At 62.4% G+C, this 27,985-nt stretch overlaps 1 protein-coding gene across 3 annotated transcripts in view; it reads right to left on the bottom strand.

The window, feature by feature from the left end:
• The window catches only part of COL5A1 (collagen type V alpha 1 chain), a 155,916-nt gene that overhangs the window by 8,565 nt on the left and 119,366 nt on the right, over positions 1-27,985 (bottom strand). For 2 of the 3 annotated variants that reach the window (XR_004922416.2, XM_036108705.2), the window contains exons 38-65: positions 26,318-26,371; positions 25,455-25,562; positions 24,702-24,791; positions 24,553-24,606; positions 23,168-23,275; positions 20,886-20,993; positions 19,944-19,997; positions 19,033-19,086; positions 18,827-18,934; positions 17,634-17,687; positions 17,438-17,545; positions 16,280-16,333; positions 15,322-15,429; positions 14,677-14,730; positions 14,331-14,384; positions 13,058-13,111; positions 12,362-12,415; positions 11,564-11,671; positions 11,436-11,489; positions 11,295-11,348; positions 10,209-10,316; positions 8,699-8,752; positions 7,737-7,772; positions 7,275-7,328; positions 6,420-6,675; positions 6,020-6,132; positions 3,868-3,936; positions 129-362 (exon numbers count right to left, since the gene is read on the bottom strand). Coding sequence is in view for 2 of the 3 variants with exons in the window: in XM_036108705.2 (XP_035964598.2) it covers positions 129-362; positions 3,868-3,936; positions 6,020-6,132; positions 6,420-6,675; positions 7,275-7,328; positions 7,737-7,772; positions 8,699-8,752; positions 10,209-10,316; positions 11,295-11,348; positions 11,436-11,489; positions 11,564-11,671; positions 12,362-12,415; positions 13,058-13,111; positions 14,331-14,384; positions 14,677-14,730; positions 15,322-15,429; positions 16,280-16,333; positions 17,438-17,545; positions 17,634-17,687; positions 18,827-18,934; positions 19,033-19,086; positions 19,944-19,997; positions 20,886-20,993; positions 23,168-23,275; positions 24,553-24,606; positions 24,702-24,791; positions 25,455-25,562; positions 26,318-26,371 (2,418 nt within the window). In the remaining variant the exon portion in view is untranslated. Of the gene's footprint in view, positions 1-128; positions 363-3,736; positions 3,806-3,867; positions 3,937-6,019; positions 6,133-6,419; positions 6,676-7,274; positions 7,329-7,736; positions 7,773-8,698; positions 8,753-10,208; positions 10,317-11,294; positions 11,349-11,435; positions 11,490-11,563; positions 11,672-12,361; positions 12,416-13,057; positions 13,112-14,330; positions 14,385-14,676; positions 14,731-15,321; positions 15,430-16,279; positions 16,334-17,437; positions 17,546-17,633; positions 17,688-18,826; positions 18,935-19,032; positions 19,087-19,943; positions 19,998-20,885; positions 20,994-23,167; positions 23,276-24,552; positions 24,607-24,701; positions 24,792-25,454; positions 25,563-26,317; positions 26,372-27,985 lie in introns of all 3 variants that reach the window. The other variant, XM_036108711.2, reaches the window with a different exon arrangement.

The raw sequence follows: 27,985 nt of genomic DNA, 5'->3' as shown, positions 1-27,985 counted from the left end.
GCCGGACTGACACGGGCTTCGGGTCGCAGCCAGCCAGGGCCGCAGAGCCGGCTCCCCGGCCTTTCCCGCCAGGGGTGCGCTCTCCCGGGTCCCGCGCCCCGCCCCGCACAGCTCCGTGGGACACTCACAGCACAGCCGTCCACCAGGGCGCGGATGTAGGGGCTGTTGTCGTAGGACATCTCCTCGTCGTTAGAGCCCAGGAAGCGCATGGCCTTGTCGTAGCTGCCTGTGGCTGCGTCCTGCCAGGCCACCGACTGGTAGCAGTTGTAGGTGATGTTCTGGTGGGCGGAGGCACTCAGCAGCCGCAGGAAGGTCATCTGGACCACGCCCACGGGGTTGCCCTCGGCGTCCACGTAGGAGAGCTGGGGGGACAGGAGGGGCTGCTCAGCGGTGAGGGGACAAGGCCCCCCTCGCGGCCCAGCCTCCACAAGCTTCGTCCACGTGCTGTCTCCTCCAGAGCGTGAGCCGTGCCGAGGGCACCGCCCTGGGCATGTGCCGCACACCCAGCCCCCCGAGACCAGAACACAACACACTGGCTCTCTTGGGGGCTCCCTGGAACAGAGTGAAATGCACCTCATTTCTTTCAGAGACCTACACAACGCTCCTGTCCCTCCTGGCCTGGCTGGTGCCTCCTCCTCCAGGGCTCAGGTCACGGGCCCCCTCCTCAGGGAAGCCTGCCCGGGTGAGGTGCCCTTCCCCACCTTAGCCTGGCTCACTGTTGGTTTTCCCTCCTGGGCTGTAAGGCCCTCCACACCGACTCTGGAGCCCTGTGTCACAGGCTCCCGGTGCCTGGGCTGCAGCCCTCCCTGGACTGTGAGCACCCTGAGGGCGGACACGTGGCCTCGAGCTCCCGTCACTGTGCCCAGAGGCCGGCCAAAGGAAGGCACTCATGGGATTACGGTAATGGATGAAAACCATTCGCTGGGCACCCATGATGTCCTAGGCCCTGGCCAGGGAGCCGTGAGAACTGCAGAGAGAGAGGGCAGGGGGCCCGGGGGTGACTCGGGCCGGCCGGGAGTGATGCACGGGGTGCTGGGTCCTACGGCAGCAATAGGGGCCTGAGCCATCAGGCTGCGAGCCAGAGGGCTGGGGCGGCCGGGTGCCTTCCTGCGGGCAGAGGGGAGCCACAGGATGGCACTCAGGAAAGGCCGTGCCTGCCTTTTCAGGGCACAGAACCCAGGGGAAAGCAGAGCAGGCCTTCCTGGCCTGGGGACGGGGACTCAGCACTGGCCCACGCCGAGAGGGGGCAGCCGGGGGCACTCTGGGGATGTGACCCTCCCTGGAAAGACCCACCCTCTGACAGCAAGCCCAGAGCAGGGCATCATTGATGACGTGCCCCTTCTCAGCCTTCGCCAGCGTCACCGGCTCCCCCCAGTCATGGGCTACAGAGCTCGACAGGGCACGGGGCGGGCACGGGGCGGGCACAGGGCGAGCCTCGGTTTCTGCCTCCTTGCAGATGCCAGCCTTCTGAACAGCCCGACACGGCCAGGGACATGGGTGCCTCCCGCCCCCAGGGAGGCTCGGCCCCCTCCCCAGCCGCAGCGCTCTGCAGGCCCTCCCCGCGGGAGGTGGAGGGTGCCCGGGAGGTCCCGGGCGTCAGCGGAGGGCAGTCCCTCCCTGCACGGCTGCGGCCACACCACTGCTGTCACAGGCCCTGACCAGCCGCTCCACGACAGCCGTGCCGGACACACGAGGGCGAATCGAGGCCCATGCTGCCCGCTCGCTCACATACGCGTATACAGAACTAGAGGGCGCAGGGGCGGGGGGCCCGGCTGGAGACCCTGCCCCTCCCCGCCTGGGCCCGGGGGCACCGGGCTGCCGGACGGCACCGGCTTTGCACGCAGCGACCGCACACATCTCGGCCGGACCCTGAGGAGGACAACTGAATACCAACCGGCAATCCGGGCCATCAGGTGCTCCTTCTGGGAGGAAGTTCGACTGACTGGAGGTAGCATGCATGCGCGGGGACAGGCCAGCGAGCAGCACGGGACACAGAAGGACCTGAAGCCCCCAGGGCTGAGCCGCGGGCCCCGGGTGGGAGTCCCGGGCCCCCGCCGTGAGCCCCCGCCCTCCCAGGGGGAAAGGGGCTCTGCACGATCATCCTACGGGCTACGGCCAGAGCAGCCCGGTCCGGAGAAGGAGCCTGTTTCTTCAGGAAGGGACCTGCATCTGTGTCCTGTCCACTAGGACAGTCCCAGAGAGCTGGCAATACGGCAGCGGGAAAACCCAAAGGAAAAGCTGGTTTCCGCTGGGGCCGTCCCTTCGCCTCTAAGCTCCGTCTAAAGTCTGAAACGGGACAGAGGTGGGAGGCGGGCTCCCTGGGTCGGTGGCGGAAAGTGGGTGTTGTGAGTGAGGTGCTGGGGTGCGGGGCCACTAGGGGCACCCGGCTGCCCCGTCCGGGTCCCGGGCTCGCCTGACCCGCCCTCACTGGGCCCGCCCTGTGCTGAGGGGGCGTCCGACGCAGGTCCTTCTGTGTGCGGCTGCTCTTTTGGAGGCAAGCACAACGGGGCGGAGGGAGGAGGAAGAGCAGGGGGAGAAGCAGGCGAGAGGCCTGCCGTCCATGCAGAGAGATGGAAGGAAGTCTCCGCAGATGGGGCAAGGCGAGCGCGGACCTTCAGAGTGTCTGCAAAGAGCCCAAGTGGCTTGGAATCAAGGACACGGAGCGTGTGCGGTGTTGTTAGCCATGAAGTGCCTCGAGGTTGAAGAGCGAGGGGCCTTGAGAGGTGGGACAGGGCAAAGGCCGGCTGGAAGCCACCACTCTGGGAGTCCTTGGGGGACATGGCCTCTGTGTCCCCCCAGGAGGCCACGGTGCCCGCACTGATGGCGCATGGCCTGGCGGGAAGCCACGGAGCTTCCACGGCATGGCTTCTGGGTGACAAGGGACCCCGCCCCCGGGGCGCGTAGCAGGGGAATGACCAGATCTGAGGACGTGAAGGCAAGGAGCACAGTCAGGTGCCTGCAACACGTCCGCATCCTGGACCCTTGGCCTTTCACCTGCTAGGAAGAGGGCACAGGGCTCCACGTGCTGTTCCAGGGAAGCGCCCAGATCAAACCCCTGGGACGGTCAGGGCGACATGCCCGAGCGTACGGGCCAGCCGCAGGCCTGGTATGAAGGAGTCCGCACGGCTCCATCTCTGGGCCGGCGACAGAACGTCACCTTCGCTCCCTTCAAGGGATGCAAGTGTCTTTCCAATTCGGGGACGGATTATTGAGACCAGCTCCCTGGGAGTTACAGCGGGGACTAACCGAGTCATGTGGGCGCACGGAGCACCCCACGGCCGGGTGGGCAATCAGGGACGGCCCCCTCACCCGACAGCCGCAGGGGAATGACCTCAGTGGCCCGTGTCCTGGGAAGAACTCGTGGTTTAGTGGTCCAGGACCCGCCTCATCCAACCCGCCCACGAGGACTGAGCAAGATAAAACCCTCCAGCTCCTGGTGTCTGCTTCCAACTCCCGGTGGCGCCCAGCTGTGGCTCTGGGCACCCCGAGCACCCAGCTCCCGTCCTAGACGGGACTGGAAAACCATCCCCGGGCTCCCATCCCCCTGCTCCCAGGCCGAATGAACTCTCGTCGGGGGTGGCGGGCGAGGGCGCCGATGCGGAGTCTGGCTGTCATGTGCCGTGGAGCAGCTCGGCCGAAGGGGCAAGAGCAGGTGCGCACACGGCGGCCACGAGTGCCATGCAGAGCCGCGAGCCAGGCCGTGCGGCAAGCGGGCAGCGCCCCGGCGGCCACTTACCAGGGACCCTCTCTTGTACTGACTATACCAGGTAGAAGGTTGCTCTTTGGGCCAGCGGGCCATTTTACTCTGCAAGATACGAAACGGGCGCGTTTGAAGGACAACCACGGAGAAGCCAGAGGCCGCCTTACCAGTTTACCACGCTTGAATTCACTGAACCAGGAACCCGGGTTTTCTTTGGGCCAAGAAGTGATCCTGGCCTAAACATCGAGCGGGGAGGTGGGAGGGAGAGAAACAGAGAAGGACAGGGTTACTTCTCCCACCACCACGAGGAGCACTCGCCTGCCTGTAGACACGCCTCCTCCCGCCCGTGCCTCGCCCCCCATGGCCGGGGGTTCCCGTGGAGTCGGGGTGCTCGCCCTGGGACAGACCGCGCTGAGGACGGGGGGGGGCCTGCCCATGCATGTGTGCACACCCAACCTCTCGTGCAGGGCCCGGGGCTTCCGAACTGCTGAGCGGTGGACGCCTGCCCGGCGCCAAAGGCACTCAGGACAGTAAGAGCCAGCGTGGACCCGGACAGGCCAAGGGAAGGACACACAGCCTCCCTCTCATCTACTCTCATGTGATGCGTGTGTCCTGCGTGGCTGTGTGTGGTGGGCAAGGCCTCCCTGAAGACGCAGCGTGAAGCTGACCATCGTCATCGGGAGGGACGGCATCTGCCCCCCACCCACGGAGGGGAGGGCTCCCACTTGGGGGTCTGCGCTGCGCGGGGCCCAGGAGCAGTTCCCAAGGACAGGCCTAGCACCAAGCGGGCTCAGGAACGCTGTGGGGTCAGTGAGTGAACGCGTGACCCCTCCTCTAGGAGGAGGGCCTGCTGCGGGCTCCAGAGGCAGAAACGGGGAGCCACTCGCTGCAGAGCCAGGGAGCGCAAGGGACGGGCCCACAGGCCTCTGCTCTGCCTGGAACTAGTCGTGCACAGCGGGGAAGCAGGACTCTGACTCCCTGTTCTGTCCCCCTGGGCTCGCCTCTGAGCTGGTCACATGCAGGGGAGGGAAAAGGGCCTGTGGGAGGAAGAGGGGCCCGGCTGCTCTCTCGCGTGGGCTTCCAGGCCCGCCCATGTCTGCGCTCAGACAACATGCACACGGCCTCCGCTGGGACCAGGGCCACAGGTGCAGGCGACCGGCGGAGGGTCCCTACTCTCACGGGGCTGAGCCCGAGGAAGAACACGGAGCAGTGGGGGTCACTCAGCCCCCAGCCTGCTGTCCGCCCAGCTACACCACCAGCTCGGGCTCCTGGGGTGCCCACTAGTTCTCTAGCAGCAAGGCCACGTGTTGGGGACAGACAGCCACCAAAAAGATGAGAAACAGTGATTTTTCCACCTGAATTTCCTCCTGGGGCTCGGCCAAACGGGAGAGTCCCGAGGCTCGTATTTTCTTTTTGAACATCAGGCTGTTTGTTGCGGGCATACAGATTACCAAGGATTTCAAATTTCAGGTTGGGGAGCAGGCATATAAAACAGGGGTCCCCAAATCGTGCCTGTCATGGTGGAGCCCCTGCCCCCGTGGCCGGGCCTTCTGTCCAGGGGTGCTGGAGCTCCCCACAGTGACAGCAAGATGTAGGGGTGAGGGGATGGCGCCCCTGCAGACCACAGGCCTCCCAGCTCCTCCCGCACCGGGCCACAACCTGCCTGGACAGCCGGCCGCCTGGGGGGCGTCGTGGCGGTCTGAGCAGGCCCCATGCAGACGGCGCTGCGTCGCGGTCATCTTGCAGTTAGAGACCTTGTCCACCTCACCTGTCCTGCACCCAAGGGGAAAGCAGCCCACATCCCCACGCACACACACGCCGGCCGCACGCCTGTGTCCCCACACACATTCACTCCCAACTGCACACACACAAAGTCCCCCCACGGAGGGGACTGTTAATCGATGTGCCCGCAACTCTCTGTGCATCAGAACCTCGCTGACCAAGATTCCGTCTGGAACAGACTTCAGACACACGCGCTGCCCTCGGGAGAGACAGGAGCGGGTGCCCAGATGTCCGCCGACACCGAGAACCGAGGCAAACGCCAGCCTCTCAAAGATGCATCTGGGGGGCTATGGACTTGGCCCAAAGGCCACCCTATGGGTTTCAGGTTGGTCTGAGGGCAGACTTGTGGGGTCATTTCAGGAAGGAGCTGAGCACCCAGCCGTTGAAATCCCGTGGGGCCGGCCGTCCCCTCACCTGCCACAGCACCAGCCTGTGCCCACCCCATCCCGTGGCTCAGGTCTACTTCTGGGGGAGAAACCTGGGCTTTGAAACCGTTCCCGCCGTGACGGGAAGGCAGTCGGGGAGGCAGGCACTCACCCCCTCGGACTTCTTGTCGGGGAAGACGCACGTCGCCCCTCCCGCTGTGAAGTTGCAGTAAACTTTGAAGGAATCTCTGGAGCACCCCTGGTTAGGATCCACCCAGTATTCACCTGGACGGCGGACAGGGAGGGGATTCGTGAGCGGCTCCCTGCATGGTTCCAGAAGCAGCTGCAACCTGTCAGCACAGCTGACGAGGGGCCGGCTGCCTTGAAGGGGAGCCTTCTCTTGCCCCCCTTCCCTGGCCTCCCGGGACTTGGTTCCATCCTGCGACGCCTCCGTCGGCTTCCGGGCGAGATGCCCGGGCAGCGCGCAGCACGGACGGGGACACGGACGCTGTGTCTTTCCCGCCACGCAGGCTGCCCCGCGCCCACCCCCCATGGGCCCCGCGGGCCCCTACCGTCCGGGAAGTCGGGGTGGCAGAGCTGCAGGTCCTTGCACGTGCGGGCGGGGTTCTGCTGCGTGCCCAGGGGCCGCTTCATCTGCTCTATCTCCAGCTTCAGGGAGTTGAGCGAGCCGAAGATCTCCTCCATGCCGTCCGCGTAGTCCGCGTAGTTCTCACCGGCCGCGTCATCCAGCAGCTGGCTGGCGTCGATGTTCCGCCGGGTCCTAGACGCCTGGATTGGCAGGGGCTGGATGACCTCGCCAGGGGGACCCTGCGTGTGGACAGGACTGGGTGGGTCCCAGTGGGAGCGGCACCAGGGCAGCCGGGGCCCCGCGATCTGGCTGCAGACGCCCATCTCCTCGGCCTGCTTTTCCTCCCTCTTTCCTGCTCCCGAGCGCCGCATGCCCAACCCCACTGCCGGGCCTCGCCGGCACGCGCACCTCCCTCCTCCGGACCGCGGCCTGGGGTTCGAGCCTCAGCTGGGCTCAAAGCAACCGGCTCTGCCCGGCCTCCGCAGCCCAGCCTGGGGCCGCACACAGTGGGGCCACGCGAATGCCTGCGGGTGTGGGAGCCCCAGCCAAGGATGGAGACAGGAATCGAGAGGCTGCACGGCCAACCAGGGTGACCCACGGAGGACGCCCCGTGATCTGGCTCATCACGGCCCCCACCCGTCCCCCGGGGGCCTTGTCAGATGCTGCCCACTGTCACAGCCCGCACACGCACACACACACGCACACGCTCTCTCCCTCTGGCGCCCAGACTCCCCCCACCAAGCTCTGGAAAGTGAACAGCACACACACATGCTCCCACCACTGCCTCAGTGTCCAGAGAGCCCCCATCCCCACCTCCAAGTCTTCGAAGGCTACTCACCGGCGGGCCGGGGGGTCCTGGGTGGCCCGCCTCACCCTTCGGGCCAGTGGGACCCTGGGAAAAGGAAAAGAGAAACAACTCTCATCACCGAGGCCTGATGGGACCTAAACCCACTCTGCACTCCAGAAGGATCCCCAGAAACTGGCACGGAGACCGTGAGGGGCGCAGTCTAACGTGCCAGGGGGCAGGACGGCAGGGACCCTCCCATCCCCAGTGCCAGATGGAAGAGCCTGACGCCCCGAGATGGGAACTTAGGGGCACCACCCCACTCAGGTGGGGGCAACAGCCCACATGCCGTGGTCTGCAGCAACCCCGGCAGGGGACATGCTGGGGACAGCCAGCGCTGGAGGAGACGCATGAGGACCAGTCAAGGGGGAAGAGGGTCCAGGATGGTGGTCATCGAGGGGGACACACCCCCTCGCTCAGGGCAGAAGGGGCCTATTTGGGGTGCACACCACTTACCGAGGAGCCCTTAGCACCTTTTGGCCCAGGAGGACCCTGTAGAGAGTGGGGGACAGAGCATCAATGAGCAGGCACCCCTTCACCTCCGGGCGCCTGTCCTGACCCACAGTCCTGCTCAGGCCTGGCTAACCCTTCACCCCCAGCCTGCACCCGAACCCCCTTTCCCAGGAGCCTAGGCTTGCACTTGCTTGACTCGGGGGGCAGGGGGTATGGCTGGCGCTCAGCCACATGGAGGCAGAGGACGGTCCTGTCTGACCCCGGTCATCCTGCCCCCGTGCCCACCCCAGCCAGGAAACCACAGTTCAGGCAGCCAGACTCGGAGGGAGAGCAGGGGCCGGCGTCGGATCGCAGGACCATCTTGGGCCTCGTGGACCCAGGGCCAGCGTCGGATCGCGGGGCCACCTTGGGCCTCGTGGACCCAGGGCCGGCGTCGGATCGCGGGGCCACCTTGGGCCTCGTGGACCCAGGGCCGGCGTCGGATCGCGGGGCCACCTTGGGCCTCGTGGACCCAGGCCCAGGAGGGGCGAGTGGAGGTTCACAGCCCTGCAGGATGGCTCTGGCATGCCAGATGGCCCAGCAATGTGGGGGATGCCCTACGGGTAGCCCCCAACCCCTCTTGTCTGGGCCGGGCAGTCCTGCTCACGCCGATGGGGACAACTTCCTCACCTTGGCCCAGGATGTCTGTGGTGGTACATCTACGTTTCCTGAAATGCCTGCCTCCCCTGCCTGAATCCAGGGCCCAGAGACCCCACTTCCTTGCTTCTGTCCCTCGGGGCCCCAACGTGGAGGTGATGGGCAAATCCACCCCGGGCCCCACGTCCACTTGGGGGTGGGCCCAACCCTGGGGCTCCTGACTGTCCCATAATCCTCCCTCCGCGCTCTGAGACCCACGGCCAAGGCTTGCCTGCCTCCCTGCTGTCCCCAGAACGAACCGGGGCCACCCACCCCTCCCAGATACACACCGGCAAACCGGGAGGGCCTGGGGGACCGATCGGGCCAGAAGGTCCAGTGATGCCCTGAAAAGGAGCAGAAAACCAGTCAGACCATCACACAAGGAGGGTCACAGACGCGCACTCCTGCCTAGAAACCGTGACTCTCTGTGCTCGTGGTCTCTCCCCTAGCTGATGCCCTCCAACGAGGGGCCGGCTGCCTTGAAGGGGAGCCGTCTCTCCTTATGGGGCCTGGTGGAGCCCGAACATGTGCCAGGAGGCTGACCACCCCTGCCTGGCTGCCCGGGGGCTCGCAGCCTCTGGTCAGACCCTCAGTCCGTGCAGGCCAGGCCAGCTGGTGTGGCGGGGGATGCACGCTACTTTTCACACCCAGCATCCCTGCTGTACGGGTGCCCTAAGACTCATTCCACCTGGAACCCGATCCCACATGACCCTCCCACAGGGGCTGAAGTGACAGCCGGGGCAGAGGGAGGCTGAGAGCAGGCGCCCTTCCCCCCACCTCCACCATGGGGACAGGGCAGCTCATCGTTGTCAGAATCTGAGATTCTCAAGCCAGCACCTCCCACCCGGGACGCTGCTGGGACCGGCTTATGGTGAGGGCACAGAGCGGGGCTTACTTTGGGGGTGGAGACCCCAGACATCTTCCTAATTCTCAAGGTCACTGGGCTACCACGCCCTGGACAGCACTCATTTAGGGGAAATGGTCGATGCCACGGGGAGAGCGGTGGCGGATGAAGCAGGGCTTCCAAGGACATCACCCTAGGACCGTACGGGGCCCCACACGAGTCCTACTTCATTCCCTGCCTCCCTGGCTCTGCCTCCCGAGACCTGTCCCCTTACAGGCCTGGCATGGCCCAACAGGGGCACAGATAAGGGCACACGCACCTTGGGAAGCAGTGATTCATACCTGGAATAAAGCCCTCACGTGGGAGGGGCATAGACATGGCACGCCGGCCACATGCCTCCGCCCACCTCCAAGGCACCCATCACCCTCCCCCTGACCATGGAGTCCACGTCAAGCAGTTCACTGGTGCAGGGCAGGGAGGAACTCTCTGGCAAAGGTTTGCAACGCTGTGGTTTGCTGGGGGTGCAGACTCAGTCGGCGACTGTGGTTCCCAGGGAAGCCTGGGGCCACGTGCGCACATCCGGGCTTAGGGTGCAGGCCCTGCCCCCCGTGTCTGGCAAACATGGCCCGAGCCTCGCCAGTGACGTGGGCAGTTAGCTGGGTCAGAGGCCTCTGCGTGGCCGTGAGGTGAACCGGCCTCCCCTCTGAGGCCAGCGGGGCCACACGGAGGGAGCTGCTGGTGGCCGGTCAAGCCAGGGCCGGCCACACTTTACTCCCCGCTCCCTGTGCACCTGGGTGGGCCGTCCGCTCCGCCATTCCCATCCAGAGCTGATGGACATGAGGACGTCCTTCCAGCTCTAACTGGCCTCGGGTCCACTGGGCACCAGGTTACAAGATGCTTCTCACCACCCGTGAGGAGCCACGCTGCGGGGGGGGGGGGGGCACCACCTGACGCACCTGTTCTCCCTTAGGGCCAGAGGAGCCCTGGGGGCCGGGGAGACCACGGTCACCCTTTTCACCCTGTTCACCCGGAGGTCCGATGAGTCCGATCAAGCCTGGATGACCCTGTTGGCGAACAAAGGCAGGAAGGGGTGCTCACTGTGGCCATGTCTCACCGCCAACCCCGTGGACTGGCTGGACGGGGTGGCATGTCCCTGCCACGGGAACCACAGAGTCACCGGCCAACTCCTCCCGGTGGGGGGACCCACCCAAAGGCAGGTCAAGGGACAAGACAGCAGGTGTGACATGGCTGGACTTCGGTAAACGTCACACCTAAAGAGATGGGGAGACACAGGTCCAGCTACAGACCAACGCGGGAACACGGTGTCTTCCCGAGGGACGTTCGTGTGTGTCTTACAGGCATTGTCCGGTTTTTGTATGGTCAAAGTGTGCACCTTTTATTATAGGGCACAGAAGCATCTATGGACGTCAGTGAAAGAAAGTTCCTGAGTATTACAGATACGGTAATAATTCATTATGATTTTTATTTTTCAAGAAAAACTCTCTACATAGGCTTACACATGTTTGTTTTACATGAGCCTGCAGAAAGTTCTAGAAGGGCTTTTCCAGCTTTCCTTACTTTAGAGGTTGAGTGGTGATAGGCACCATAGTAGAAAAGAAACAGACTCCCCAGCCCTTCAGATGCAACTGTCTGGATTGTGGATGTGCTTTACACTTGTCAATAAATCCACATGAGCAGAAAAAGTCACCCCCAACTGGAGAAAGTGAACGGGCTTTGCCCTGCTGCGGAGTCCCGGCACTTTCCCTGTGGGAAGCATCCCGGGCCACTGTGTCCAGAGTGGGCGTGCTCCTTGGACCCTGGACGCCCCTCTGCCGGGACCTGCATGTGCGCCTCCGGGGTCTCCCGCTGAGGGCAGGGACCGAGTGTGCCACACGGCACAGGCCAGTTGTGGTTCTCGGCCTCCCAGGACCCATCCCCAGCCTGCGGCAGGCACTTGCCGGACAGGTGACTGGTAGTTTGAAACCCCGTGTGTCTGAGGGGCCTCGAGTTACAGCCTCAGAGGCACCTGACTCCTGTCTTACCTTTTCCCCTTTGGGGCCAGAATCTCCTTTGAGGCCAGGGAGTCCTGGGGGACCCTGTGGAGGAGATGGCAGGATCACAGCTGTCCTCCCCAACTCCACCCTCCACCACTGCCGGGGAGCGTCCCTGGGGTCATCACTCACCATGGGGCCAGGGGGGCCATCGGGGCCCGGGGAGCCCGGGAGACCTTGCTCACCCTGAAACACAAGGGGCCGTCAGCATGAGCCCCTCCCCTGCAGCGGCCGCCCCTCGCTGGCCCCCATCCACTCACCACAGGGCCTGGGATCCCTCGCAGGCCATCAGGCCCGGGCTTCCCGGGGGCCCCCTGGGGACCAATGGGGCCAGTCTTCCCAGGAGGGCCTTCCAAGCCAGCTTCCCCCTGCAGGGCGCAAGGACACAGTGGGACAGAGATGCTTGAGGCTGTGGCCACCCTGGCCCAGGACCACCGCTCTGAGAACCGCAGATGCCCCCAGATCCCTGGGGCTGCCCCAGGTTCTCCACGTTCTTTACAGGAGCCACCCTGACCCATTCTTCTTCCCCCTAAATTCCTTAGCCAGCAGAGCTCCCCAGTCTCCAGCGACTTCGGCCACCATAGCCTTTCCGGGCAGCCCTGCACTCATGGTGGGCACGGCCACCATTTCCTAGGTGCGCACAGGGCTGGACGGCTCCCACCCCTGCCTCAGTTCCCGTCAGGACAGCTCCAGGAGGCGGACCGGGCCATGGGTGTCACAGGGAGCTGCCCCTCGAGGACCCCGGGTACCAGGCCGTAGGTGAGCAGCTCGGCATGGGCGCCCCGCCTTCTGCTCAGCCCCACAGTGGGCATGGCTCAGGGAGGTGGCTGCAGGTCAAGCACCCGGCCGAGTACCCCAGCACCTACTCCCCTTCTTCAGGCTGGAGGGGCCGACGGCCTGTGGGCAAGCTGCCTCCCTCCCCATGGGTGGTGAGAGGTCGCTGCCCGTGTGGGGGTCCTGGGTCCACACCTCTCCACTCCCCACCCCACTTGGCCATCACACAGGCGGGGAAGCTTCTGGAAGCTCAGTAGTCCCAGCTGGGCAGAAAAACACGTTACCTTGGCTCCCTTCTCTCCCTGTCTGCCTTCGGGGCCTGCGGGGCCTGGGGGGCCCTGAAACAGAGCAAGGGAACAGCACGTGAGGGGCTGCTTGCAGAAGGCAGAGCGATGAGCTTGCTATCTGGAGGGAAACAGGCCTGGGCTCGACAGGTGGGGAGGGAGGGAGGGCCGGGAGGGTGGGGAGGGGGCTCGTGGGCCCCTGGCCAGCCAAGACGAGGCCGTCAGAATGAGTCCCAGGGACCCCGGTTCTGGGCAAGGCCTTGGAGTCCATCCGGGACTGCCTCTGGCAGCCCGCAGTGCTGGGGCCCCGTTCCCGGTCACACACCAGACGGGCCAGCTTCCCGCAGCACGGGCAAGGCTAAGTATTCCACGTGCAGAGAAATGCCGTTTCGCCCGCTCGGACTCTGGAGAAAGGTCTGACCCGGGGGCGAAGCTTTTTCCGGCCTCGTGGGTGCCTTTCCCCCACGATGGGCATGACTGATGGCATCTTGGCCTCTCCCAAAAGCCGGGGCGATGTGCCTAGCAGGTCTGAGGGCTGATGACATGGCGGGGCTGGAGCACACACCACAGACAGAAGGCTTTTCCACCCCCAGGACGGCCGAGAGCACGCGGGGCTGGGTGGAGGGCACCAGGGGTGGGAGTGGGGGGCCTCCTGCAGGAAGCTGGTGGGCGAGAACAGCTGGCAGGATCATTTACCCTCTTTCCTGGAGGCCCCGACGGTCCCGGTTCACCAGTGGGGCCTGGGGATCCCTGGTGTCAGAGAGAGAACACAGAATTTGGGAATCAGGGTCGGTCAGACAGAGGCATGGCGGGTCTGAGCTGGTGTGAGGCTGACAGAACACAGAGTCCCCAGTGTCCTCTGTCCTCGGCCAGCCCTGAGGCCGCCTCTCTTCCTGTGGAGCTGCCGCGAGAAGTCCCGGGTGAAGTCATGCTGTACTTGACCTCTGCTTGGACCTCTGCACTGGGGGCTGGCGCCGTGGCTCTGTGGGCAGGCCTGGCTCACATCGCAGTGTGGCCGCATTTTATGTTTTTGTAAAGATTTATTTATTTGAGAGAGAGTGTGCGCGCACAAGAGGGGGTGGGAGGCAGAGGGAGAGAGTCCTCATGCAGACTCCCCACTGAGCACAGAGCCCGATGCAGGGCTTGAACTAACGACCCTGGGACCACGCCCTAAGCCGAAACCAAGAGGCGGACGCTTAACAGACCGAGCGGCCGGGCGCCCTTGTTGCCACATCTTGAAAGAGCACTTTCCCTCCACACAGTAATTACTCTGGGTACTCGGGGACGGGCTCCGTCTGGACCCCCCCCCCCGCAAACATCCCCTTCTACAGAAGTGGGCCCCCCGAGGCACAGGGAGGACGAGGGTCATCCCAAGTCACAGGCCAGGGGGCAGGGGGACCTCGGGCATCTCTCGGGGGACCTGGCCTCTGAGCTGGTGTCCCTAAGCTTTCTTTGCATGCTGCTCATCTGAACCTAGTGGCGCCAGCCTGGGCCTGCACGGAGGAAATCCCCGCCTGGTTGGCACAGGGTGGGGGTGAGGGAAATCGGTGACAGACGCCGTCCGTCCCCAAGGGGAGAACCACTGGGCGCGGCTCAGTGTCGGGTGTAAGCGGTAAGGTCTAGTGTGAGCTCAGCCCCAGGGGCTGGTCTGGGTAGAGCCCTTGCGAGGAGAGGTGCCAGCCCGATGAGGCAGAAATAAGGCCATCCTGACGTTCACAGGTAGGCTTGGGGCAATCACGGACTCCCTGGCGGCGAGTGCCAAACCACGGGCACAGCTGTCCCTAGCTGTCCCACAGCTGTCCCCGCAGGGGGCTCACAGTCCCCTGTCATGGTTATGAGGTGATTCTACAAGGTAACTGGGCTTGGGTTTTTCTCAGAGATGAACAAAGCAAGCTGCAAATCCCCAAGTGCCCAGCACCCCCCACCAGGAAGCCGTGCCGGGGTCCCCGGAGCTGACGAAGGGACTCACCGTTTGTCCGGCCTCACCATCGTCCCCTTTGTCACCAGGGGGGCCATCTTGACCCTGTGGGGACAAAAGCAGGTTCCTTCCGCCTCCTGACGGCACCCGAGGCACACACCAGCGCCCGCTGCGTCCCCAGCCCCTTCCCGAGAATCCGAGTCCGTCTGGGCAGTTCAGGTACAGCAAGCTCAAGCAGGAACGCGCTCTCTAACCAGCACCACCTGGATGTCACTTGGGAGAGCACCGTGCCCCAAAGAGAATTCATAAAAGACACCCGGAGAGAAAGAACTGGGGCTGGCAAAGGCAGGTGGAGGGCTATGGGGGAGTAAGGGGCTCGGCGGCCCTAAACACCTACCGCGGGGCCAGGCTCCCCAGGAGGACCAGGATCTCCGGGAAAACCAACAGGGCCCTGAAAGGGACGAAAACAGGCACATCTGGGCCCTCACCCACCGAGCTGCCGCGGCCACATCCCCGCAGACCCCCGCCTCACCCAGCCCCTGCAACACCCTCCATCCTGACACCAGGAGGGCATCACCTCATCCCAGCGACACCACACCCCAGGCAAGATGGGCTCAGCGCTCCGGTTTCTGGGCATGCAGAGGACAGGCACCTTGCCCGCGCTTCTGCTCCCAGAGCTCCAGGCTGAGATGGAGCCCAGACCTTCAGGCTTCTAGAATGTGCTGCCGTGCAGAACCCCCTCCTGAGGCAAAGCCAGGGCAGGCCATGGGAAGGGGGCGTCCACATAGACATGTTCACGCAGCGCATGACAGCAAGCTACCCGGGCTCCGCGCATCAGCCCCCACGGCCACCCACCCCACAGCTCCTCTTCCTCACCTCCATGGCTCTGGCTTGGCAGCGGGGGTAAAACCTCTACACTTTAGATATGTGACCCCAGACCCGTAGCAGCCGGGAGGCTTTAGTGCACTGCCGGTGAATGAGAATAAGCCAAGCACAGAGCCCCAGCAGCTTCGGGGCACTAGCACATCTCGGAGCTACTCACGGGGCTGCCTTTGGGTCCGTCATCCCCAGGGGGGCCTTTGGGTCCAGGGGGTCCAGCTGCACCTGAAGGGCCTGACTCGCCCTTCTCACCTCTTTCTCCTTTGGGTCCCTGGAGGGGAAGGCCAGCGTCAGTGTCCTCAGAGCCGGGCTCCGTTTCCCGAAGCGCAGTGCTGGCCTCAGGTGTGGCCCCTTGTTCCCATGCATGGGACAGCAAGTGCCTGACAGGCCCCACACTGGGGGGGACCAGCCACTGCTCGTGCTCCCCAGCCCTCAGCAGCTCCCTGCACGGTCGGGCCCCACTGGCTTACGGGGGCCCTGAGAGGTAAAGCTTCTGGGTGGGAGGGGCTAAAGGGACTCAGGCCATTCCCTGGTTTGCAGGTGGAGGGAACAGTTAGAGGCCCAGGAGACCTTTGTCCACCAGCTGCCTCCTGGGCCCTAGAGCCTCCCACAGGCTGGCCTGGAAAGAATGCCCATCTGACCTGAGGTCAGAATCTTCCAGATCTGGGCTGATGAGGGGACAATCGCCCCCACGTTATGGGTCTGGAACACCACAAATGGCAGAGCAACTCACAGGCTTCGCTCATGGGTGTTCATGGCACTCATGCTTGCACACATGTGCAAATGCATGCACCTACACACAGGCATGCTCATGCACACACATATGCACTCACACTTGCATGCATGCACAAACATGTGTGCACACATAGGCATGCTTGTGCACACATGCATACGCACACATGCACAAACATGTGTGCACACTCAGGCATGCTCGCCCACATAGACACACACACGTATTCAGCCCCCATCTCACTCCATCTTGTTACAGTAATTCCAGGAGGTAAGCAAGAGGGGAGACTTGGCCCCCATCTCATGGACGGGAAAACTGAGGCAGAGTGTGAGCTTCCCATCCAGCAGAGGTCCATGGTGGTGCCCAACCCCCGCCCCCCGAGTCCACTCACCGGGGGGCCCCCTTCTCCAGGCAGGCCAGGCTCCCCAGCTTCACCAGGCTCACCCTAAGGAGGAAACAGGACATGGTTATGGTGGCGCGGGGAGCAGGGGCCTCAGTTCCAAGCATTTAGCAATTCCTCCCTGTTGTCAGGCCCTAGAAGTGGGGGGCCTGGGGTGAGAGAGCGGTCACTGCTCTCTGACAGCCCCCGGGATCAGACGGCAGACACATCCATGTCAGGAGAAGTGACACTGGTAAGCTCTGACGGTCACATGGAGGAGGTGACCACAGTACACGGAGCGCTGCAAGTGAGTTCTGGGGGAGAATCATGAGAAGCCAGTGGAAGGGCTGGGAGGACAGCACAGGAGGGAAGGGCCAGGCAGAGGCAGACAGAAAGCAGCAGAGCATGCTCAGAGGGTGCAACCACCAGGCGGAGGCAGGAGCCTGGAAGGAAGACGCCTGTGAGCAGAAGCAGGGCATCATTAATCTGTGGTCTTAGCAGGATACATTTCTCTGTAATTCTCGTATCATAAAAAATGAGCAGTGATGGAGGACTTCTTCCAATTTTATAGGCTGAAGTCAGAAAGTTCTGGAAACAGTGTACAGGGAATGCAAATGAATGGAAGCATGTCGGTTTCATTCCTTTTATCCCAAGGAAGTAGGATAAGTGTTAGAAGAAATGCACGCTCATGAGCGTTGCAGGGGAGTCCTGCCCGCCCCACACACGCATGTACGGGCACGCACACATATGTGCACGCACAGAAGCCCACCATGCTCACTGAGGCATCCCTGGGACCCACGCCCTAAAATTAATCAGATCAGATAGGACCCCAGGCTACAAGAGTACAGAATTGACCACAATGGGAACGGTAAAGGTAGCCCCCCACCCAGCAGTTCCAGGGCTGGAGAAGTAGACCCATCAGCTAGATCCCGGAGAAGGGGTGGGGTCTGAAGGCCATGGCGAACAGGGGTCAGATCTCCCACCTGCACCACACAGATCTGCTAAGTGTCAAAGTGCATTGGACAGGAATGGCCCAGGCCCACCCTGCGTGTCTCCATATCCGCAGCTGGACACACACACACACACACACACACACACACACACAGCCCCGGGCTCCCCGCGCACACTCGCGCATCAGACGACGCTACAGCAGGAAGGGGTGAGGCTCACCTTCTCTCCCACAGCACCAGGATTGCCTATCCCGCCCGGAGGCCCTTGCGGCCCATCAGCGCCTGGAGCTCCAGAGGGTCCTCGGGGGCCGGGGGGACCTGGGGGACCCTAGGGGAAGGAGAACCATTGAGCACAGACAAAATGCAAACCGTGACCAAATCAGAACAGGAGGTCAGGGCGTCCCGAGCACACTTACCATCTGACCCACGTCCCCGGTCTCCCCCTTCTCTCCGGGAGGTCCCGGCAGGCCCTGGGGCAGGAACACAGCAGAAACTTAGCGGGTCGGCGCTGCGCCACCCCAGTACCCACATGGCTTTCGCGGTTTCCCCGCCACAGTGCCAAGTGGCTTCCGAGAGCCTCTGAGCGTGCTTCTAAGCGTGCGGCCAAATAGGAGGACACCCCCATGATGCCAAGTCTCAGAATTAGCCCGAGGAAATCATTAGAGAGTACTTGGCGATTTATGGACCAAGGCGCTGGCTGCAGTATCCCATTAAACAGTAAAACCTAATGAGCCAACAGCAGGGATATGTCCGAATAAATCATGTCGCCACCGTATGCTGGCACCCGATGCAGTGACTAAAAGTCACGTCTTCAAAAATAAATAAAAAGGGACACGTCCGAAGCACATTTAACAACACTGAACACAACTCGTAAAAGGAAATGGGAGAAGCTGTGCACAAACTTGCTATACACAAAACGGGATTCAGGTTTTCCAAAAGCCCAATGAAACCACCCATGCACCTCCGAGCACGTGAATACACGCGTGTGAAGGTTCGGAGCTGAAACATGCCCGAGCGCTCAAAGCCACACTCCCTGGGTGGTCCGTACGGAAGTTTTCCTTTACGTGTTTACAATCAGTCAATCACTTCACTTCCAGCATCTCTACAATGAGCTCCGGGAGACATATCACTCGTTAAGAGACGCAAATATGGACACGCCTGAAATTATGGGGACTGGCATGGCTTTCAATTAATGAGGAAGTCCTGGGAGGTCCCCAAAGCCTGGTCTTAGATTCCCCACTCTTCTAATGTCAGGAGGAGAGGGGAGGGAAGGGGAGGGGAGAGGGGAGGAAAGAGGGGAGGGGGAAGGGAGGGAAGAGGGGAGGGGGAAGGGAGGGGAGGGAACGGGAGGGAAGGGGAGGGGAGGGAAGAGGGGAGGGGGAAGGGAGAGGGTGAGGAGAGGGAAGGGAGAGAGCAGGGAAGAGGGGAAGGGAAGGGGAGGGGGAGTAGAGGGGAGGAGGAGGGAAGGGAAGGAAAGGGAGAAGGGGAGGGGAGGGAGAGGGGAGGGAAGAGGGAGGGAAGAGGGGAAGAGAAAGAGAGGGGCAGACACAGCAAAGATCAGGAGCGTCCGAGGTAGACCAGCAGCCCCCCCCACAAACCCTGCAGTTACCTGCAGCCCCACCGGCCCAGGGGGCCCAGGAAAACCTCTTGGACCTTCGTCACCTTTCTGACCGAAGAGGCCTTGCTGGCCGCGAGGGCCTGGCTCGCCATCGGCTCCCTGCAGGAGAGAGTGGCGTGTGGATGAGGAGAGCTGCCCGTACCCCACCGGCTCAAGGGGCTCGGGATGTAGAGAGGGCCCTGAGCACAGATACTCACGGAGGGGCCTGGCTGTCCGATGGGGCCCTGTGGACCGGTGGGCCCGGGCGGACCCTGTGGGGGAAAGACAGAGATGCGGTTGCTTCCGGGATCACAGCGGAGGCCCAGGGGGACCACGGTCCGAGGCCGTCAGCTCAGCCCCCGCGTGTGGCGGTCCAGGGAAGAGTCCAGCCCAACGTCGAGGACGGGTTGGCGGGGGGGCGGCCACTGTGCATCATCTTAGCTCCCGCCACACTCCCAGGACATGGGCCCCAGAGGCCCTGTTTTAAAAACAAGGCTGGACACCGGGCGGCTCGCCCACGCAGAGCTAGGACCCGACTGGAGTCCACGCCTAGCAGTGTGACACCGGCCCCCGCGCGTCCCCACACACACTCCAGCGTTGGCACAGGCAGCGAGTGAGAGAGGGAGGCAAGGGGGGGCTGGAGAGCACTGCCCTCGGGGAGCACGCCCAGCACCGCGGCAGGAAGGCCCAGCTGCGCAGCCGAGAGCACGCAGGCCCCCACTACCAGGAAGGAGCCGGCAGCCAAGGGACACACTAGGACTTCCGAGCGGACAAATGAAGAGGCACCGGTCAAGGTGCGGCTCTAGCAGGGTGCCCGCGCCCTGAGCGTCGCAGGGCGGCCGTGACCCAGGCCTACGGAACCCAGCACCGCACAGACGACACGCCCCCCCGGCTCTATTCAACGAAGCCTGCGAATGCTTCCTGCTCGTCTGTTAGCGAGAGATTCGCTCGGATATGAACATACGTGTGCATCTACGCACACCCCCCCGAGTGCACATGTGCATGCCCACCACCCACACACGAGTTCCAGCAGGAAAGGAAGCCCAGCAGCCGTGTCCTGTTATGGGCTGCCGATGTGGTTGGGTCAAGGACACCGTTAACCCTGCGGTGAGCGCGCGTGGCCCCGTACCTGCTCGCCCTTGTCCCCCTTGCTCCCCTTCTGTCCAGGCTCCCCGATCTCTCCCTGTGGGAAGACGAGGAAGGTCCGTTAGCCCTGAGCTGTCTGCATGTTATCTGCTCCCCATAATTAATTTTTCTTGGGGATTAAGATTAATCTCCTCTCCAGGCCGGCCCGAGGACGTTCCTAGGAAGAGATGTTTCCATAAACTGAGTTGATTTCCCTTCTAATACCACAGTGAACGGGGCGCGAGGCCTTGAGCTCACACGATACAGGATTATAGTGGATCTGAGAATCACAGTGAAAATATTTACTTTGTTTGTCAAGCGGGGGGCGTGCAGAACAAGGCAGTAACGGGATAGCTTGGCTACTGAGCTCCAGAGGAGTTATTAAAGCCTCCGCATCCGCTCCGCGGAGCTGCGCCCCGCCCCGAGAGGAGGTGTCCCGTGCACACAGGTGACCCAGTCGGAACGGTCACCGGAGAGCCGACATAGATGGAAGGTTAAACCACAGAGCTAAATTTCATTGTCCTCACCAAATGAGGGATAAAATATAAGCTCCCACAGTAACAGCGCTGGAATTATAAAGCAGGCTCCCAACAAAAGGGGGTCTGGGATAATTCAAGTGAAGACATTTAAAAATAGATCCTGAGTAAAACCTCATTACATCGGCTCCACACTCAGAACCGGTGTGACGCATCGGGAGCGGGGAGGATTTCTGCTGCTCGGGCCGCCAGCAGCGAATGTCCTGGGCAAAGGGCAGCACGCACAGGTGGGAGCAGTTTCCCAATGCCCCCCGCACGCCAGAGATCTCATCTATCACCGCGTGACTGTGAGCTTTTCTGAAATCATGCACCGGGTGCACAGGGCGGGCTGGGGTCCCTCGGCAGCCAGCACCTGCCGGCCGCGCTGTGCGTCGTCCGCAGGCAGGAGGACCCGTCCCAACTCTCCTTACCTTATCTCCGTCTTCCCCAGGGGGGCCCACGGGGCCAGCTGGACCGGGGAGCCCCACAGGACCCTGGAGGCCGTCTCGGCCAGCTGGGCCTTGGGGCCCTTTCTCGCCCTACAGAGGAGAGAAGATCCCCAGTCAAACACAGCTCCATTGTGGGAATGTCCTGCCACCATCTCATCACCCCAGAGAGGAGGGGCCCACAGGCGGGGAGCAGCAGCCTGGGCCAGTGACCCCTGGCACAGTCCCAACAGATTTCAGCCAGCTACGTGGAGGGTGACTCTGAGCCGAGCCTGGCCCCGTGCCACCCACTTCTCGTGCACCACTGCGTTTTATCTATGCCCGTCCTACAAAGAGCACTTCTTTTAGAAATGGGGAAACCGAAGCACAATTTGTGAACAGTGGAGCCGGGATTCAGCCCAGCCAGCCAGAGTCCTGAGCCTGTGTGTGGGATCATCTATGTTAGCGGCCAGGAGGGCCTGAGCTGTGGCCTCCACCAATGCTCTTACCCTTTCAATTCTCTGCCAACACCCCCATGCCAAACAGGTATGCACACACCCATCTTTCTTTTCTTGTAATTTTGATTCATTTCCCTTGTAACTGCCCCTGGTAATCTCAAACATCCTTACTGAGGCCTTGCTTTGCTCAGTTTTCCCAATGTCAGAATCTCTCTAGGAGCACAGAACAAAGGGGTGCGTGTTGGGGGAGGGACATGGGAGAGAACACGTGCACTCGGTCTCGGGATCTAAATGCGGCCAGCATGTACCCAGACGTCACTACTCCATCTCATCCCTTCCTGCCCATACAATTCACTGCCGGCCCCTCAATTTCGTTCCTGTCGAGATAAATTTCTACCCTAATGAAGCCAGAAAATGCTCAGGCTAACTCTGGCTCGCCTGGAATCTTCCCATCCAATGTTACTGGTCAGGTCGGCTGTGCTTGGAGACACCTGGCCTTGTCCTCTCTCCGGAGCTATTCGGGGAGAATGACAAGCTTTCAAGTGGATAGTGCAACTCTGAGAGGTTTCTGCTCAAGTGTTTACTCTCCTGAAGCAACAAACCTAACTGTTTGCAACCGAATCTGCGTGCGCTCTGTGCACATCGAACGCCCCAAAGAAGGCGGGTTTCTGGCACCAAGTTCTACTGGATCGATGTCCAATGGCCTCAGTGGAAATGATTAGATGCCATCAGAATTGCCGATACCAGACTGAATGGATTCTTGGTGGTGCAGACACTCCCAGCGTGGTGTCAACGGGGAGCTCCCGCCCAGGGACGGCCACCGGGCCCTTCCCACCCGTGAACCACCAGGTACGGAACGCACGGGGAAGACTGTGTCTGTCCAACAGGAATCCTTCAGCACGGGTGTCCTAACTCCGTTGGAGATCATTTATGTGCACATTTGCCCTCTCTCCCCCTGGAACTCTGCTCATGCTGACATCTGAATGCAAAATGCAACCTGGAGCTGAAATTTGTCTCCACGACCATTTGAATGTGGGGCAGGTGGGAGTTTGCAAAATCCTGCGGGGGAAGCCAAACACGGGGCAGGAGCACGTCGGGGCAGTAAAGGATATTTTGTGGTGATTCGGGGGAAAGCGCTTGGCAGAGGGCAGCTGTTGGCTTCCCAAGAGGGAAGTCTAGACAAGAAGGTGCCCATTAATCTCCTGCATGGAAACTGAGGTTGGGGCGGGAGGTCTCCCAACGCCTCCACACTTGGCTGGGCCACACGCGTGGTCACTGAGTGGTCGGCTGTTGGGGTCCAGGAAGAAGCTGCTTTTCCCAGCACATGCCTCCCAGCCCATCTGTTCTCCATTCCTGCCCCCAGACCAGCGGAGGGGGCTCCCATCCCAAACACCCATCCTCCTCACACCAAGACCAGCCTGGCTCAGGCCGGCCGGAGGGGCTGTGCACGCAGCAGGCAACTGGGACCTGTCCACACATGGTGCCCAGAGCCCAGCCCGAGGCCAAGACTACACCTGGACACACGCTGTCCCCAGCCCGTCCCTCTGTATGCACGTGCCGGGTCACAGACGCACAGGTGCGGCAGGCTGGGCCTTGGCCAGGATGCTCCCCAGCACCCCTCCAGCTCGGGTGACTCCCTGACAGAAGCCGGCCAACCCTGGGAACCCACCCTGGGACTCAGTCAGGATGCTGGGAACACACACACTTTCCTGGAGGACAAGCACGCGCTCCACCCACCTCCCCCATCCTGCAAACCCCTGGGGCACACCCGCCCGTGGCAAGGACGGAGGAGGCTGGGGAGGGCCCCTGAACCCCCAAGGCAATACTCACAGGAGCTCCTTTCTCCCCAGCTGGCCCTGGAGGTCCTTGGGGCCCGGGTCTCCCTGGGATTCCGATGGGCCCAGCAGCACCGGCCGGGCCTCTCTCCCCTGGAGATCCCTGTGGTAGGCGAGAAAACGGCTCATTTCCAAGGATCTCAAAATGCATAGATCCAATTTTCCAAAGCGCCACCAGGTCCTCCTGCTCACCCTCCCTCCAGAGCCCTCAGTAGCTCCAAGGGCCCTCGGCAGCACAGACCACTCAGACCAGCTCTGGGGTCCTCTCAGCTCCCCACTTCCTATAATCCCAAGCACATTCCTGCCTCTCCCCCAGGGTCCGAGAACACATCCTCCTTAGGTGCTCCCGTGGGATGATCTCCTCGCCTGGGCTCCCATTCCGGGGCCTGCCTGCCCACAAAGGGTTCCCTTTCTGCCCTGCTCCCCCATGTTCTATGGGCGAGGCTCCGCCCCGGGAGCACTGCTGATGGGTGGGAACCTGGCCTAGGTCAAGGGTCAGCACTGAGAGGCCACAATTGCCTGGGCATCATTCCGCACTGGCCTTTATTGGGAAGAAAGGTGACATTTCAAAGAAAGGCCTGGCTTCCCAGCTGCCATCTCTGAAATGATGCGTGACTCAGTTGGGGAAAGGTAGGGTTATTTTGTGGTCTGCGCCCAGACCCAGACGGGGGCCAGGGCAGCTCCTACAACCCCCCATCTGTGCAGCAGAGTAGGGGCTGTGAGATGGGCCCCATCTGAAGGGCGGGGAGAGTCACATTTCCGTCAAGTGTCAGCCCAAGTGTCCGGGGCAGGGTGGACGCAGCCCCGCCTGGCCCCAAGTGCCCCAGGCCACAGAGGCAGCTCTGGAAACACTGCGTCTTCAGGGCCCTCGTAGCTGGACTCTGAACGCTGGAGGGACCTTCAGGTGACAGGCAGCACTCATAGGAGCCCCCAGGGCCCTCAGCTCTGGGGATGGACCTGCACCTGCGCTGGCTGAGCTCTGCGTGGGCAGCCCAGGCATGCGGGCCATCCAGCTCTCGAATCCACGCTCAGGGGTGGGAGAGATCTGTGCCCCTCCGCTCCGCCCCCACAGCCCCTGGCCCACACCTACACTAAGCACAACAGCGCTCCTTGCCCCTCCGAAGTCATGACAGGACCCCGAGGCCTTGCCTTCACACCGCCCATTCTCCACCTGCCCTCACAGTGCACCCCTGGCTTGTTGTCACCCCGGCTGCCAGCCCACGGCCTGCCGTCCACTTCCTCCCATGGCCCTCCCTGGACCCACAGAGGGCCGGGGCAGATGTGCCTGCTCTCCTGACCCTTGGGACCCGTGTCTTGCCTGCAGACTAGGTTTTGAGGAAGAAGACGGGAGAAAAGGTCTGTGCTGGCCACAGTACTCACCGCGGGGCCTGGCGGGCCAGGGGGGCCTTCACTGCCTTTCAGTCCAAGTGCGCCCTGCAGGGCAACGAGAGTGTGGTTGGGGCACTGTGGGGACAGGCCCCCGGGCTGGGCGGTATCCCGCTCCATCCCCTGCCCGACCCCTCACTCACCACTGGGCCAGGAAGCCCTCGATCCCCAGGGAAGCCACGTAACCCAGGAGGGCCATCTTTCCCAGGGAGGCCGGCAGGACCTGGGTCACCCTGAAACCAGAGCCATCAATGAGTTTCTGAGCGATGCCCAAGACCAGGGTGGAAGGGGCCGGGGCGGGGTTTCCCCCCCAGCTCCTCCCAGGGTCAGGTTGGAGCGGGGCCGCCCCGGGCACAGGCTTCAGAAGGAACCTCCGAGTCGTGACTGGACTCGCTCGCTGGCAGGTCCGCGCACAGGAACGCCGCCTGTGCTCACGCCCGGGACGCACGTTCCACGGGCTGGCTCCGCGTGTGGTCTGAGGACAGACTCCATCCCTCCGGGACCACGGTGGGTTGAGCGGCAGCTGAGGGCCAGGTGCTGTGCTGCCCCCACATCTACGCTTTGCATACTTTTGGGGTTCCTCATAAGACTGCTCGGGTAAAGGAAGGGTGGCAGCATCACCCAAAATGGACTCATCACCCAAGTCACTGGTTCCAAATACCTTCCAGAACTTTCTCCGGGGCCGAACGTGGGAGCAGAGGGGGCCTCCGAGCAGCACGCCCTTGGCCTCCTTTCCAAACTCAGAGGGCCCTCTCGGGGACTGGGATATACGCCTGTCGTGCACACGTGTATACGTGTATTTTCAGGACACACGTGCATTCCAGTGCGTATATGTGTGCAGGAGAAAACTTCCCTCAGGCAAGTCTGGGCCGGCATGGAAGGCCCGACCAACTCACCTTCGTCCCTTCTTTCCCGGCCAGGCCCGGGAGCCCCTGTTCCCCGGGGGGGCCTGGGGGCCCAGGGTGGCCACGCTCGCCCATCGGACCAGTTTCTCCCGTGGGACCCTGTGTGGGAAGTCAGCATCAGCCACAAACATTTCCAAGAGACATGCCAGGGAGCAACCTTCTCTTCCCAAACTAAGGACAGCCGGGGCCGTGGAGGCCAAGGGCCCACCAAACCCCACGCTGCTTTTTGAGTGTCTTCCTTCCTGTAAAAATCCAGAAGGAAAAGAGCAGAGCAGACGGGGTGGGATGTAAGGGGGAGCTGCGTGCCGTGAGGGGGGCCAGATCGCCACACACGAGGTGGGCAGCATGCCCGCGTTTCCTGCAGTCCGTGGCCGCAGCGGGTCAATATCTCATTTACTGCTACATTAGGTGGGAGCTCGCTGCCCGGTTTTGCTGCTTGAAGCCATCGGTCCCGGCTGCAAGCCGCCCCGCGGTGATCCACCGGCGGGTAGCTGCCCAGGCTGGGGACGCTGACCGGAGCCGGGAGCGGGAGGCCTGAGCGGCTGGGGGGCAGGGGAGCAGGGAAGAGTGGGCCCAGCGGGGCCCTGCCCAGGAGCCGGGCCCGTCCTGGCCGGGCCCCAACCACCCGCGGGCCCTCTTTGTTCCGCCTGCTTGGTTCTCGCTGACTGTTCAACAGACCGTCCCCCATTCTCCCATCTGGTTCCCTGTGCGGAGCTCAGCTCTGAATGTTAACAAGCCTGTGGGACTCAGATTCTCTAGGAGCTGCACCTACACCTTCCGAATCTGGGGGCACCTCCCTGCCGCGTGGGCGCATGACACAGATGGCCAGTGAAAGCCAGGGGCGCGCCGCTCACCTGAGGGCCGACGACGCCCGGGGGCCCTGGGGGACCGGTCTTGCCTTGGAAACCCTGTGGAGAGAGTCAGCGCCTGAGCTGGCCGAATGGCTCCCATCAGAAGGTTCGCGCCCCAACCCCCCGCCCGGGGCCCCAAATAGCACAGGCTCCCGACTTCACCCAGAGGGCCCGCTCTCCTGTTCCGTTTGCATATTAATTTCATGAAGATAATGACACCAGACAAGTTCGCTTCACTAGCTGCTTTTTCCGCCACCGTGTTTTTGTGCTGAGAAATATATTTTAAAACCGTTAATCTTTATAATGTCACTAAGTGTTCATTTTCCCAGCAGACTTGGGGCCATTTCTCAACCTCCGGAAGCTCGACTCGGGAGCTACCTCTGGGCCGTTTCTCCTTAGTGGCTCTGTGAGCGGGTCCCTTGTGGGTCGCTATCGCCTCTGCCGAGTGACAGGGGACCTCACGCGCCCCTGGGCGTTCGTGGAAATCAGGAAACAGCGGGGGCTTGCTGCTTTCGTGATCCGGCCGCTGGAACGTGCCGTGAGCTCGATTCCAGGGGAGTTTCGCACTTCCGCCTGCACACTGCTCGTGGGCGACAGCCCTGGCTTCGCTGTGGACGTCCGCTGTGCTACACGCACTCCCTTCAAGGGGAAAGCGGGCTGTGGAGAGGAAGCCTTAATTTCTGGGCACATCTACAGAGCAGGCACGTGCCGATGCAGTGCCACCTGCAGGTGCCTTGTGAGCTGGCAGAGACGCGCGGATGTGATGCCCGGGAAGCCGTGAGCGGCAGCTCCAGGGTCTGCAGAGGGAAGTCTGAAGCCCCAGCGAGACCCAGAGGGCGAGCGGACCTGCCCGCGTGGCTGATGGGCAAGGGCAGGCCCCTGCATCCCCGTGAGGACGGCCACCGCGCTGCCATTTGCAACTTCACGCTCCGCCGCTGGGCCGTGGGAACCCGTGGCGGATTCCGCGTCTCTGCAAATTCTCAGGGAGCTCTTCTCTTTAGGCCCAGGGGAGTTGCACGCAAGGCACATATATGCCCATTTTTAAAGCAGAATTCTTTGTAGGCAGCGTTTACAGGGTCAGAAACAAGGGGTGGGGGACAGGTTGAGGGCAGCCCCGCTTGGAGGGCCAGGGTCGAAGTGCCCAAGGGGAGGCAGGAGCCTGAGTGTAAAGGCAAGAAGGGCCTCTCTGTTTGCCCCATGGGCAGGACCTTCGCTGGCTGCTAAGGATGGAATCGGTCTCCAGGCCCTTGCCCAGAAACGGGCTTTGGGTTCACATCTAGAAGTATTGCTATCTTGTGTATCTATTTCCTTAAGAGTGAAGTCAACACTCCAGAAAAGACCCTTCTGGACGATGTGTCTGGGCCCCATGTTGGAGCCCTCTGTCCTGGCCGGGTCCGGAGACGGGGTGCCCCCGTGTCTGCGAGGGCAGCCAGGCACGGCATGGAGGGTCCCTGTGCTACTTTCCCAGCAAACGAGCAGCTTAATTATTCTACCAGCCTGTCTTCAGGACAAGTCAGAGGGAGAAAAGCACACACTTGGCAAAACCTTCTATCTTGTCTCCTTGGAACAGCATTAGAGAAAAATATGCAAAGCTCAGATGAAATGTTTTAATTTTTCTCTATAAACAAAAGAGCAAGGGAATCTGCATTTGTCAGCCAGCCTGCGTCTGCA

This window comes from Halichoerus grypus, chromosome 14, assembly GCF_964656455.1.
Source record: "Halichoerus grypus chromosome 14, mHalGry1.hap1.1, whole genome shotgun sequence".
Classification (NCBI taxonomy): domain Eukaryota; kingdom Metazoa; phylum Chordata; class Mammalia; order Carnivora; family Phocidae; genus Halichoerus; species Halichoerus grypus.
Note: the sequence above shows the minus strand (reverse complement) of the source record. Positions and strands in the feature narration are given on the sequence as shown.